This window comes from Oncorhynchus gorbuscha, linkage group LG22 (genome assembly GCF_021184085.1).
Source record: "Oncorhynchus gorbuscha isolate QuinsamMale2020 ecotype Even-year linkage group LG22, OgorEven_v1.0, whole genome shotgun sequence".
In the NCBI taxonomy this organism is placed as follows: Eukaryota; Metazoa; Chordata; class Actinopteri; order Salmoniformes; family Salmonidae; genus Oncorhynchus; species Oncorhynchus gorbuscha.
This window is the reverse complement of record NC_060194.1, coordinates 20,870,213-20,884,057: the sequence shown is the minus strand read 5'-3', so window position 1 is coordinate 20,884,057 and position 13,845 is coordinate 20,870,213. Positions and strand designations below refer to the sequence as shown.

The following is a 13,845-nucleotide window of genomic DNA, read 5'->3' as shown; positions in this document are numbered from 1 at the left end:
AAGGCCAATGGAATCCGCTCCGTTTTACTCTGGGAAGTCAACTTAACTTGCTATGACAAAATAATTCACCAAACATTTCAGTTCAGTCTTCTCAGCCATGACCATGCCTCACTTCAAAAAGAGGCACAAATGTGACTGGTCACTTCTTATGCCCTTGAAAGTAGTTTCAAATGAAAACACACATGCCCTAAGGAAGAGCAGAAAACCAGATGAAACAGGAACCCCCATCAGTGTTCACCTCTAGTTACCGTTCAACCCGTTAGATACAGCCACTCACTATGACCATCCTGCGTCCGTGAAAAGTCAAGGAAAAAAGTCACACGTTTATTTTACTACGTCAACATTCCGAAAGTGGAGCTTGATTTATTTAAGGGTTAAAAAGGAGACCCTTAACCATCCACGTTCCCTCCAAAGAAGACAGTGTTAGGAATTCTGTTGTTTATAGAAACTTTTAATCTTTTCCATTTGGAGTCGGGGGTTGGAAGGGCTGGCTCCTTTGGATAGGGGCAGCTGAGCTTTCTGGCCTATTTATTCAGCGTACCACCGCCAGGAGATGTTTACAACAACCTATTTATGCTACTCCCCAGTGAGAGGGACGGCTCTGCTCTGCTACATCTAAACAGGACCTCCTAGTGTGAATGCCCTCCTCTTGCTGCCTGCTAGCCCACCGCCACAACGCACACAGTTAGCTCTCCAACCAACCTCTCAAGCTCCACCACTCTCCTAGAACCACCTACCCTCCTCCTCCTAACAACTCTCTATTCCCACCCTGTTGTTCTTGTCCTTCCTCCTCTCCTCTTTTTTTTCCTTCTCTGCCTTTTTGGTGGAAAAACGATCCTTTCCAGTTCCTCCATGTCGCTTGACAAAAACAGAATGGGAATGCTTGGAGCGTTTCTGCCAAAAAGCCACCCTGAGCGTATTTATATTTTCAATGTGCTGCCCTGCTTTCTCAGTAAGCAATTTTTATGTCATGGGCCTGTTTGAGGCTGCTCTCAAGGCTGTGGTTTGGTTCCAGCTGAGGCCAGATTCAGCTGAAAAACATTGCTATTTGTTTTTTTCCACTGAAGCATTTCAGCAGTGAAAAAGAACCCTCCAACAGAAGCCGTGAGGGTGGTGGTGGGGGGTGGTTGGAGGTGGTGGTGGGGGGTGGTTGGAGGTGGTGGTGGGGGGTGGTTGGAGGTGGTGGTGGTGACTACTGGTAGGGGTACCACTGACCAGCTCAAACCCAGGCTGTTTTTATTGTGGTGCCCTATTTGGGCAGAAATGTTTTCAGCCGGATGATTGGAAGGTTTACAGATTCCTTATGAGAATGGTATGTGTGTGTGTTTGCGCTCATTTTTGCGTGTATGTATATATATGCCATTTAGCAGTGTGTGTGTGTGTCTGTGCTCATATGTGTGGTGTGTGCGAGTCACCACCCCTCAGTGGGTAGTAGAACATGTCCATGTTTATGAGCAGCTGTTCAACACCCTTGATGTTTTCTCCATTTGTTGTTCCTGTGAGGGAGGGGCCACTAGGCCTCTGGGCGCTGGGCCACTAGGCCTCTGGGCGCTGGGCCACTAGGCCTCTGGGCGCTGGGCCACTAGGCCTCTGGGCGCTGGGCCACTTGGCCTCTGGGCGCTGGGCCACTAGGCCTCTGGGCGCTGGGCCACTAGGCCTCTGGGCGCTGGGCCACTAGGCCTCTGGGCGCTGAGCCACTAGGCCTCTGGGCGCTGGGCCACTAGGCCTCCGGGCGGTGAGCGAGGCCTGCAGGCAGCAGCACGAAGGACTGACAGACAGTGCCAGGTGGGGGGGAGCGCATTCCCACCTGCATGCACTGCTGTGGCCCCCCACCCACCCTGGCTCCCTCCCCCAGAGGGAAACAGACAACTGGCTCCATGCATCCGCCCCCTTCAGTAGAATAAACACAACACTAGCACTTCCTCCGTAAGGCGACATATGGAATACTGGAGGGAATCTGCCCAGGAGGAATTGGAGCCTTTCACACTCACCTCAGGATGAAGTCAAACTCGGAGCCAGCCAGCATTAGGACTCCCAGCAAAGTAGAGATGGCCCCGTCAATCACAGGGGCAAACATGTGCTCCAGGGCCACCGCAGAACGCCTGTTCCTATTCCCTACGGCCGTCAGAAAGGCCTGGGGACAAGAGAGAGGACAGAGGCAGAGGGTTAGGGTCAGGCTGTCCATAACAGACTCATGGGGAAAAAGTAGTGGCTCATGGCAACATAATCATTCCATCCATGGTAGTAGTGTATCTCTACTTCTTATCTTCGTTGACTTTCTCCTAGTTTGTCCATAGAGTGAGGGAGGAAAAATCCGCACCAAAATCAAATCAAATCAATGTTTATTGGTCACATACACACATTTGCAGATGTTATCACAGGTGCAGCGAAATGCTTACCAGTGCGATATGGACGGTGAATTCGACGCCGATGCCTACAGAGGCGATGAGGATGACCACTGGGATGGCACTGAGTTTGATGCCGATCAGGCCCATGATACCGAAGAGCTCCACCGTCATCATGGCCAGGATGAAGACCTGAGGAGAGGAACATGGGTTGGTTAGACACTGCCTCAAACTCTGGAGTCACAATGAAACACATCCATTAAAGAATAGGTATAAATGTTAGAAATCATTTTCACAGCATGTCTTGCACCCACAACCTCCAGTGCCTGTTTCCATGATTCTATTAGGTAAGAGTTAAGTCTTACACAACAGAATATTTGACCCGACATTTGGGAGGATCTCACTGTCATCTGCATGACATCGAATTACACTCAGGCCCTAGTCCCACTCTCCCTAGCCCTCTTCCTCACCCTCCCGGGCTGCTCCCTCTCTCGGGGTTATATTCCCCTATTTTTTAACAAGATAGAGAGAGAGGACTTTGAAAATTCTTAGCCTCGTGAACCTTTGATGTTGGCAGGGGTCCCAATTTGGTCACGGTTAAATTGGAAATGATAAAACTCTGTTTTATTGCACGGCCACATATAAGCAGTGAAACTATAGAGGCTCCAGCTTAAAGAGAGACAATGTGACTGTGCACATGTAGGCCTGAAAGGACCTTTCCCCCCTCCTTCCCTCACTCCCTCCCTCCCTCCCTCTCTCTCTCTCTCTCTCTCTCTCTCTCTCTCTCTCTCTCTCTCTCTCTCTCTCTCTCTCTCTCTCTCTCTCTCTCTCTCTCTCTCTCTCTCTCTCTCTCTCTCTCTCTCTGAATATTGTGCAGTCTGTCTTCCAGTAGGACTGACTACTTAAATAGAGAAGTTAAATTCATTCCAATCCCAACTGAAACTTGTGCCACACTGACTGAATTGTGCCACTACAGCCCCAATGGTCGGTCACGAGAGTCACCCTTCAGTGCGGTCTGACCAGGCGGGCGGCCCAGGGACCCTCCCCTCACCACCAGGCTTTGTGAAATGTTTCCCAGCCGCTGAGTTGACAGGCCGTCTCCCTCCCAGGCCTGATGGATGGGTTTAGCAGGCCAAGGTCGCGTCTGGGCAGATCCGTCCTGTCCCCAATCTTTGACAAAGGGAGCTGGAGGTAAAGTCTTCAGGAGAGCTCCTTTGCATTTCCTTTTCTAAACCCAGCCAGAACAGATTAGAATGACAAAGGCCTGGGGGGTGTGAGCAGCACCCTCTGGCCAACACGCCAAGGGCCCTCCCCAGAGATGGGGCCTCCGCTCCCTCTGTGGCAGGGTTATTGAGCTGTGCTGAGGGAGGGAGGCCTGGGAGGAGGAGGAGTAGGAGGAGAAAGAGGAGAAGGAGAAAGAGAAGGAGAGGGGGGCTGAGCTGAGGGGACTTACAATGATGCCAGCGGTCCAGGGGTTGAGCAGGAGGATGGCACAGACCAGGAAGGTGCAGGCTAGCACCACGCTGACCGCCAGGAGGAACCAGTGTCGCAGGCCGATGTACTGCTCCCAGAACAGGAAGGGGTACCCGTTGGGGTAGTTGAGCACGCCTTTACGGGTGAACTCCTCGCAGATGGTGCGCACGCTCTCAATACCCTCAATGAAGTCGGATGCCTGCCTCAGGCCATTCAGGTAGAAGGGGAACTGGGCAAACTCCAGGGGCTCTGCGGCAGGGACTGCAATGCACCACGAGAGGTTAGACCATATGACCTTGGCTCATGGTAGAAACTTCATTAAAAAAGGTGCATTTTCATGTGAATTTAAAGAGAGGCCAAGTGGGAGACTTACTGCGCAGGTTCTCTCCGGTGGTATCGTACTTGTCGTGGATCCACTCACGGGGGTGAGGGTAGAAGTTACCCTGAGAGGCAGCATAGCCCAGGGGGTCGTTGCTCACCCACACAGTCAGGTAGATATAGAAGACGTCTGGGTGAATTAAACCGTCCTCGTCCACCAGACGACGCGAAGTCAGCTTTTAGACATTTAGAGAGGGACTGGGGTTAGCATTCTCAGTAACCGGACGGGGACTATACCATCAAATATATCCAAGCTACATTTAAACTTTACCTAACCAGGAAGTCCCATTGAGGTCAGAAGACCTTTTTGCCAAGGGAGACATGGGGAACAGAGTTCTATCGAAGGCAGTAGGAGCATGGTACTGTGACAATACACACCTGGTTGTAGTTGAAGGGGTCCTTCTTGGAGCCGGTCTGGATGAGCAGCTTGTAGGCCAGAACACCATCCTCAGTGCCATTACGGTAGTTATCCCAGGTGATCCTGCCTGCCTCCCAGTCTGCATCGAAGGCAGCCTGCAGTCCTAGAGGAGCGAGAACACAGGAGAGCACAGAGTCAGACCGATCTGATCCACCACCACATTCTCATGTTTATTATATTATACAGCTGACAGGGCCACAACATAAGCTGAGATGTTTGGAGCACTATGCCAGGAGTTATACTTTAGAGTAGTGAAAACACGATGGTGCGTTTAGAATGAGTCATCTATGTAAAATCAGACGTTTTACAGAGTGTTCGGAACATTAACCTCCTACAAAAACCACACACAAACACGTCCAAAAACACGCATCTCTGTTCCTAATATGTCTGTGGGCTGAGTAAACTAACCAGCAAAGCCTTTCGTGTTTTCTAAATGACAAAGTCTGGCGGCAGTTAAAAAAAACAGTTTCGACAGCCTTTCTCTAATTACAGGGAGAACCTGACTAGAAAGGAAATAGCATGGAGGGAGGAGTGGAGCGAGAGAGAGACTCTTTCATGTCACTCCAGTTCTCAATCGATTGAAGAGTTCTGTTTCTCATGTTTTGGATTGCCGAGCCTGGTTACCCGCGGCCCAGCCTCGATTCGCCTCATACCTTAATACTTCCTCATGACTAGTCTAGGACCTCCAGTATATTTTAGCCAGAGGGAAGAGGCCAAAAGGTGAGGGCCATAACCTCTGGCCTTTCTTCTACATCATCTAGCCTCCAGACCTGCTGGACGGGGGTGAACTTTCACCGCCGCAGGCTTTCGCTCACCTCCTATTCACCCCCCCATCCTCCACCCTCGTCCTTACACTGAAGGTAAACATCAAAAACCAACCTCTCCCTCTAAAGACCCTGACATCACTAAAACGCTATACCTCCAGGGGAAGAATCCACAAACAGAGCTCCTTTTCAAACACACTGACTGACTAGGCCTAATAACAGAATCACTATGGGGCTTCTGGAATGAAATAAAACAAGATCTCCTTTAGGCAAACCTGTATTTACCTCTTAGCCAGTCCTGAAAATAGTGCAGCCACATCCGGGGTAGCTGCTGGTCGCTGTCCCTCACCACGTACTTGACCGAGGTGAAGGAGTTGTGCAGCTGGATGAGGAGACGCTGGGAGCGGGCGTAGTCAAAGCCGTCCATGGTCACCAGGTACATGTTGTAGAAAGAGAAGTACTTGAACTGGGCGTTGATGAAGTCGTACTCCTTGGTGTCGCGGGGCACAATGTCGGTCAGGTAGAGTCCGTCATGAACCATGGTGGTCCCGTACAAGCTGAGCCCCAGCAGAGTCACGAAGAGGACCACGACCACCACCTTGCTCTCTGGCTTTAGGAGGAGAGGAGCGTACTTCTCCCGGGCGAAGCTTGACAGGTTCCAGCGGAAGAAGGGGAGAGGAACACACTCCCTGGCCTCCTTGGACTCGTCCATCTGGGCCAGGAGGTCCCGCGTGGAGCTGGAGGGGGTGAAGAGCTGGGAGCCGTAGGGGTCGGTGGGGGAGGGGGGAGCGGGGGAGGTGGCCACCACCACAGATGGAGGGCTGGTGGAGATCTGGGAGGTGGGGGGCAGGATGGTGACTATGTGCTGGCCCGCAGCGTCACACTGCGTGAAGGCCTGGACGGTGGTGGTGATCTGGGTGCTAGTGGTGATGGTGGAGCCTGTGTAGGTCGTTGTAGTCTGGGCGCCAGGCGCGTGGCTATGGGTGGTGTTGTCGTTGGCATCGGAGAACTCCTGGGGTTGGATCTGGATGACCCGGGAGGAGCAGGGGCTGTAGAAACAACATAGGATGTCCAGACGTTTGACCTCCCGACGGTGCAGGTCCAAACTCAGGATGGCCGGGAAGATAAGAAGCACCATGGCGAAGTTGAACACCACAATAATGGCCGCCTAGGGAGAGAGATAGAAAGAGAGGGGGAAGGAGGGGGAGAAATAAAGGAGAGAGAGAAATACTGTTTAGGAGAGGGGCCAACCCTGTTCATGACATCGCTCCACGCCGCCACCCGACTCCACAGCTGCCGCTTGAGCTCCACAAAAAAGGGCTTTACATTCAAGCTCCCTTGCTGTTTTAGTGCCTCGGATTCAGTCCCAGAAAGAAAAAAAAAGTGCTCCCTAAATCACCAGCGAAAATAGTCAACAAGCCAGGGAACTGAGGTAAAGGAAAGGGGACTCGCAAGGCTGCTGCTGCTGCTCTCTCTGCGAGTCTGTGCAGGACCCCTCCTACCTCCCTACTCTACCGCCCTGGGGGTGACATTATAGTCGGTATGGTTTCAAGGAACCACGGACCACCCAGGGGGAGGCGGGAAGATCACAGAGCTAGAGGCTGACGGCCCAGTGATATACTGATTCACTCCTCCTCTGATGATTTCCCTCCCCTCCCCACTTGAGAGAGGGGGAGGGCCTGTCCTGGCACTGTAGGTGCAGTGAGCAATAAAAAGAGGAAGAGAAAAGAACAAAGATCCCCCCCCCTGAATAAATGTCACTTCTGAAAAGTTTTTCTTTCTCTTTGTGGCAGAGGCCTGCGGCCCACTTTTCTTGGTGTGTGTGTGTTTTCCCTTGGTGTGTGTGCCTGGCACTACTGGTTCCATGGCAGAGCTAGGCAGTGTAAACACAGTCGGGCATACAGCACAGTCTAGTACCTGCAGAGAGAAGGCGCGCAGTGCTGGGATGGGGACCAGGGCTGCCATGAAGAAGGCGATCATGTTGTTGATGGAGGTGAGCGCCACGCTGGTGCCAGTCCTCCTCAGGCAGTCCCCCGTTCTCTCCTGCAGAGACAAAACACAGACAACAGTTAGTGCCAGGCCAGCCAGAGAATAAAAGTAACTGTTGTTGTTCTAACTAACATAACTAAGCATGCATCACAGATGCCACCCTATTCCCTATATACCGCACTACATTTGACCAGAGCCCTGGCTGGTCAAAAGTAGTACACTATATAGGGAATAGGGTGTCTCTCTTTTGGGACAGAGACTAAGTACAAGGTTACAGTGGGTCAACAGGTGATTGAACTAGGGGGCATGGGGAGGGGAGGTATCTAGCTCACCTTAAAGGGGATGTTGATGCCAGTCTCAGTGAAGGAGTGGGCCAGAAGGAACATGTCATCCACACCGATCCCCAGAGCCAGGAAGGGAAGAACCTGTGTGGTGGCAGCGTTAAAGGACAGGCCCAGCAGAGAGCACAGCCCCAGGCCAGCTGCCACAGACAGAGCCACCAGGAGCACACCAGCCAGCCCCACGGCCCCCTGGGACTTGGCACAGTCCCAACGGAGCATGGTCGCACAGGCATAGGCCAGCTAGATTAAGACGAGAGAGAAGGGAGAGGGTGAGAGTTTGAACTTTGAACTCAGCACAGGCAAAAAGGAATCAGTATAGAACTATTGACATCTATGATGAACCTACAGTAGCGAGAGTAGGTTACTACTTACCATGAGCAGGTAGCCTCCAGCCACCCGAATGACACTGACATCAGAGAAGGACTTCATGATGTCGTTGAGGGTGGTGGTGGAGAAGGCGTGGATCTCTGAAGTGGAGTTCTGGGGGATACTGCCATGAGCCACCTGGAGGGAAAATAAAATAACTTTATTTAAATACAGGTTAGGGGTCAAAAAGAGAATGTACACCAGTAGTAGTGACCTAGTTAGGGTTGTGGCTTGTGAGGTCATGTCAGTTAACACTTAAATTCCTCTTGATATTCTTCTCCCATACAAACAATGTATTCTTCAAAGATGACTTCATATTTTAAATCAACAACATGCAAACAAGATGTGGCTGAGCCCCTATGAAGCTTGACAACAGGAATAATGACCACAGATGCCAGAGAGCAAAGGTCAGGGGGATCAAATGAGATCACATGGTCTCTCAAGCTACTCCATCAGCAACATGAATGGCCGACAACCTTAGGGGAACCCAACACCCTGCACTTTGTTTTTACAGTGACCATCCCCCTCTCCTCATCTCCCAATCTCTCTCTCTCTCCTTTCCTTCTCTCTCTCCTCTCCCTCTTTCTCTCTTCCTCTCTCCCCTCTCCTTTCCCCCTCTCTCTCTCTTCTCCCTCTCTCCTCTCCCTCTTTCTCTCTTCCTCTCTCCCCTCTCCTTTCCCCCTCTCTCTCTCTTCTCTCTCTCTCTTCTCCCTCTCTCCTCTCCCTCTTTCTCTCTTCCTCTCTCCCCTCTCCTTTCCCTCTCTCTCTCTCTTCTCTCTCTCTCTTCTCTCTCTCTCCTCTCCCTCTTTCTTCCTCTTCTGCGAGCTGGTATTGCTGGAGGCATGACCCCCCCAGCCATTCAGTCAGCATGCTGGGTGTCAGCTATCACAAAAACAGCTTGTTCCTATAACTGGGAGTCTGTCAGTGGCCTCCTCGGAGGACTCCGTTTACTAGGCAGCTGAGGATTGATGGAATTCAGGCAGACGTTGCAGAGTCCCTGGGCCAAAGCCCCTCCTCTATGCATGTGGCAGGTAAACTGGACGACTCATCCGTAAAAGGGTAGGGGAAAAACAGGCCAAACCCGAGGCCAACTTTAAGGACGCACTATGATTTGCTCTCTGATTTCTTATTTTCCGGTATATGACTCAAATGGGTCGAGACAGGTTGGTGAAAGGTGCGGGTGGCAGAGGCGGGGGAGCTAGGGGCCAGAAACATAGGTCTACGTCCCAAATTGAACAGGTATAGTGCGCTACTTAGTGCACTACTTTTGACCCACACATACCTCCACGAACTTCCTCTGCCAGGACTCCAGGATGGCGGTGGCCTTGTCCTCGTTCCAGTTGATGTCATGGATCTCATAGTCGTCCTTAAAGTGTTCGTAGAGCTGCTTGGGGCTCATCAGGAGAAACATGGTCTGGAGGGCCTCCGCACTACAGGAGACAGAGAGAGAGAGACACAGTCAGACGTCTGCGGCCAAGTGAGCTCAAACCACACACAGGAGTCATGTTCCCCCCCATTCAAGACCCCCCCCCAAATACTACAGAGGAACCTTAGGAGTCCTCTTGTCAAGAGACTCCTGTCTTGGCTGTCATAGATATGACATACTCTGATCTGTGGCATATAAACCAAAAGGTGGTTGTATACAGTGTAAGTGGGTGGAGAAGTCAGCTGTTGGCTAGTGTTCTCAGGCTCTAACTCCAGAACGGGGGAAAGCAGGTGTCCTGCTGCCTTTCCACAGCGAGCACAGATGGCCCCGAAGGCGACTTGGCACCGATGTGGGAGTTCTGGGGTAAAAATGTGATTGAGATTACCGTAAATCAAATCATGGAATAAAGTCTGTGGCTTTAAAGGACTGTATCACTTCCCTCCAGATTTGCCAGGGTCGTGATCCGGGCAGTGGCCCAACACTGTCACTCCATTCATACTTGTGCTGTGGTTTTAAATTCAATTGAAATGAAAGAAAGTATTCAGAATACTCAAAAGAGCCCAGGAATCATGTCTCACACATACGGCAGTATATCAAGACGTTTTACAAATCCCTAGCACTGAAAATGTGTACTAGTACACCCCTGTATTGTAAATGATTGTCGGTGTCCCCTTTTCCTTTCTCTGACTTAAAAGAGCAGGCTACCTTTCTCCCACTCTCCTCAACAACAAATCTGTCCTTAGTTTATGTGGCTGTCCATCATGTTTAATTGGTCTGTCCTACGCAGGGGTCAGAGGAGGAAACTGATCCTGCTTCATGTGAGGCATTCCTCAGATGTGTGAGGTTATTAAGAGTCAGAGGCATTCCTCAGATGTGTGAGGTTATTAGGAGTCAGGGGCATTCCTCAGATGTGTGAGGTTATTGGGAGTCAGAGGCATTCCTCAGATGTGTGAGGTTATTAGGAGTCAGAGGCATTCCTCAGATGTGTGAGGTTATTGGGAGTCAGGGGCATTCCTCAGATGTGTGAGGTTATTAGAAGTCAGAGGCATTCCTCAGATGTGTGAGGTTATTAGGAGTCAGGGGCATTCCTCAGATGTGTGAGGTTATTAGGAGTCAGGGGCATTCCTCAGATGTGTGAGGTTATTAGGAGTCAGGGGCATTCCTCAGATGTGTGAGGTTATTAGGAGTCAGGGGCATTCCTCAGATGTGTGAGGTTATTAGGAGTCAGGGGCATTCCTCAGATGTGTGAGGTTATTAGGAGTCAGGGGCATTCCTCAGATGTGTGAGGTTATTACGAGTCAGAGGCATTCCTCAGAGGTGTGAGGTTATTAGGAGTCAGGGGCATTCCTCAGATGTGTGAGGTTATTAGGAGTCAGGGGCATTCCTCAGATGTGTGAGGTTATTAGGAGTCAGGGGCATTCCTCAGATGTGTGAGGTTATTAGGAGTCAGGGGCATTCCTCAGATGTGTGAGGTTATTAGGAGTCAGAGGCATTCCTCAGATGTGTGAGGTTATTAGGAGTCAGGGGCATTCCTCAGATGTGTGAGGTTATTAGGAGTCAGGGGCATTCCTCAGATGTGTGAGGTTATTAGGAGTCAGGGGCATTCCTCAGATGTGTGAGGTTATTAGGAGTCAGAGGCATTCCTCAGAGGTGTGAGGTTATTAGGAGTCAGGGGCATTCCTCAGATGTGTGAGGTTATTAGAGTCAGGGGCATTCCTCAGATGTGTGAGGTTATTAGGAGTCAGAGGCATTCCTCAGTGCTAGCTAGGCCCTCACTACCCTCGCCCTCAATCTCCCCCTGTCCCCGGTGTACACCCCCTCCCGCTCTCACCTCTGCAAAGCATTCTGGGTGTCCTTGACCCGACCGCCCAGGATCAGCTCCTCCTGCCAGTGCATGAACTTTTTGGAGAAGCCGTGGCAACCGCCTTGGAGCTGCCCAGAAATGTCAGGACTCTGCGGAGGGAGGGAGACAGACAGGCAGAGCTAACAGTTAGCTTATTTAACAACCAGGCACATCGGGCTCACAAGAATACCCTCCTCTTTAAAAGGGGGGGAGGGTGGGGTGGAACCAGCCTACCTCTCTCAGGTCCTTGTTGGGTGCGCTGAGGGGGCAGTCGGAGTCATTGGGATCCAGGCAGGGGCGGTTCATGTAGGCGTGGCCCACCTGGGCCTTGTCCAGCATCTCCTTGAAGCCCTCCAGACTGGTGAACTGGCTGAGCTCCTCCATCAGCTTCAGAGGGTCCAGGTTCATCCACTGGATGTCCGGCATCCCCCTGTAGAGGAACACAACAACATACAGGCTCAGTGGGAGTCGCAGGGCACAGTAGAGCGATGCCATGGCTGTAGAAATCACTTTATATACAGTCCTGTTAAGTCCAGTTCAGCTGTGCTCTTTCTGCAGCACGTTCTGCCCCTCCCTTTTTCTTTCCTTTCCCTCCTCCAGCTGCACCCATGCCACCGTACCTACACCTCCCCATCTCCCTTCCTGTATGCTACTGGCTGGTTCTGATCTTGCCCCGCCTCTGCTGGGCTCTCCCTGGTGACGAGGAGCTGCAGATACTGCGTTTATAAAGTAGCGTTTATTATCCTGTTACACGGGGGCCACAATGCGGAGGGAAAAACACGGCGGCAGGCTGCTCGCGCCTATTTCTTAACTTTGTGCATCGAGTCATAACAATTACCTCTTGCCTCTAAACATCTTGATAAGGCTGCAGTGGAGCAGTGAGAGGGCTGGCTGGTGGGTAGCTGAGCAGGGAGTCTGTCTGTGTGCTCTCTCTGTTGGGTTGATTGCCTGCCTGCATCTCACGCTGTTTAGTGGTGTGATGTTCACAGAGCCTTTCAAAATGCCTAATCCTGAGGCTTTTCGCTGCTTCTGCCTCTGGGTCCTCCTCCATGCTACATTTATAATTTCCTCCAAGGAGCAGGCAATTATGTGGCCTGAGGGATAACTCTTTGGTGTCAGTTGACAGCTTTTGCTGTACCAAGTAAACTTAGTACAGTGCGCTAACTCAGTGGCTCCCACCAGTAGAAAGAGAGTACTTGTCAAGAGGAAGCATCCTCTGCTTTACAGGATTGCCCTTGCAACATCTGTATTCTACCACATTACCCATGATACACCACACAACCAGAAATGGCCTCGGCTCCGTAAGGTCGTAATGTCTCCCGGCTCGTAATGTTTTTTACTTTCCCCTCCTTCCTGTGTTAAAATTGTACCATTTACACACACACATATATATATATATATATATCCCCCTTGGTCGATTGAATTATTTTATTTTTAATTTACATTCTCACACCTCCAAAAAAAATCCAATAATCAATCTATCAACAACAAAAAATATCTAAGAAACAAGAACTCAGACCATTACAAGTCATAAAATAATGCTGTACCAATTCATATAAAAAGTAAATGCTGTAAAGAAAGAAAGAAATCATCTAAATACTTTGAGGCCATTTACTTGAGTTGGTAGAGAGAGAAAAGAATCCCCAAAGTGTCCTAACTCTGGGCCCAACCTCACTCCAATGATTCATGAAGAGAGTGGCTTCAAATAAAGCTGCTACTCTCCCATTCCCACATACCAAGCGCCTTTGCTCCTGCTTGCAAAGAGAGGCTCCTTTATCTGCTATTTTTTGCTTGAGTGAACCGGCCTAGGCCCTTTTGTTTTTCCATAGATTGCTGCTCTTTGTTCTCTCAAGTTTTTTTCTCTCTCCCTCTCCCTCTCTCCCTCTTTTTGCATTAAAAAACTCGGCTGAACTGAAGCGGAAGCTAGAGGGGACATTAGCCTCAGTGGCCAGGCCACCCCCAGCTCTCTTCAGCGCAGCAAAAAGAAATGGCAAATAAATAACAACACAGACATTTTTAAAGAAAATATTTCACCACTGTGATTTAGGGGAATACTTGTGGATCTGTGATCATCAAAGGCCCTCCCCCTCTCTCTCCTCTCACACTACACGAGGAAAAGTAAATACAACCCATATTTATGTTTATTTAATTTCCCTTTTGTACTTCAACTATGTGCACATTTTTACAATACCGTACATTGCCATGATGTACTGTATGTCTCTATTCTTGTGAGTGTAATGTTCACTGTTCATTTCTATTTAACATCTATTTCACTTGCTTGGCAATGCCAATAAAGCCCTTAGAATTGAATTGAGACAGAGAGAGAGACAGAGAGAGAGACAGAGAGAGAGAGACAGAGAGAGAGAGACAGAGAGAGAGAGAGAGAGAGAGAGACAGAGAGAGAGACAGAGAGAGAGAGACAGAGAGAGCGAGACAGAGAAAGAGACAGAGAGAGAGAGACAGAGAGAGAGAGAGAGAGAGAGAGAAAGACAGAGAGAGAGA

The 13,845-nt window shown here is 50.4% G+C and overlaps 1 protein-coding gene across 1 annotated transcript in view; it reads right to left on the bottom strand.

Moving 5' to 3' along the window:
* LOC124009778 (protein patched homolog 1-like) overlaps nt 1-13,845 on the bottom strand; it is a 34,762-nt gene that overhangs the window by 5,070 nt on the left and 15,847 nt on the right. The window contains 12 exon segments of the mRNA XM_046321933.1: nt 1,992-2,134; nt 2,400-2,537; nt 3,799-4,079; nt 4,192-4,372; nt 4,575-4,717; nt 5,664-6,546; nt 7,296-7,421; nt 7,700-7,948; nt 8,081-8,212; nt 9,357-9,504; nt 11,332-11,453; nt 11,578-11,773. Of these exon segments, the coding sequence (XP_046177889.1) occupies nt 1,992-2,134; nt 2,400-2,537; nt 3,799-4,079; nt 4,192-4,372; nt 4,575-4,717; nt 5,664-6,546; nt 7,296-7,421; nt 7,700-7,948; nt 8,081-8,212; nt 9,357-9,504; nt 11,332-11,453; nt 11,578-11,773 (2,742 nt within the window).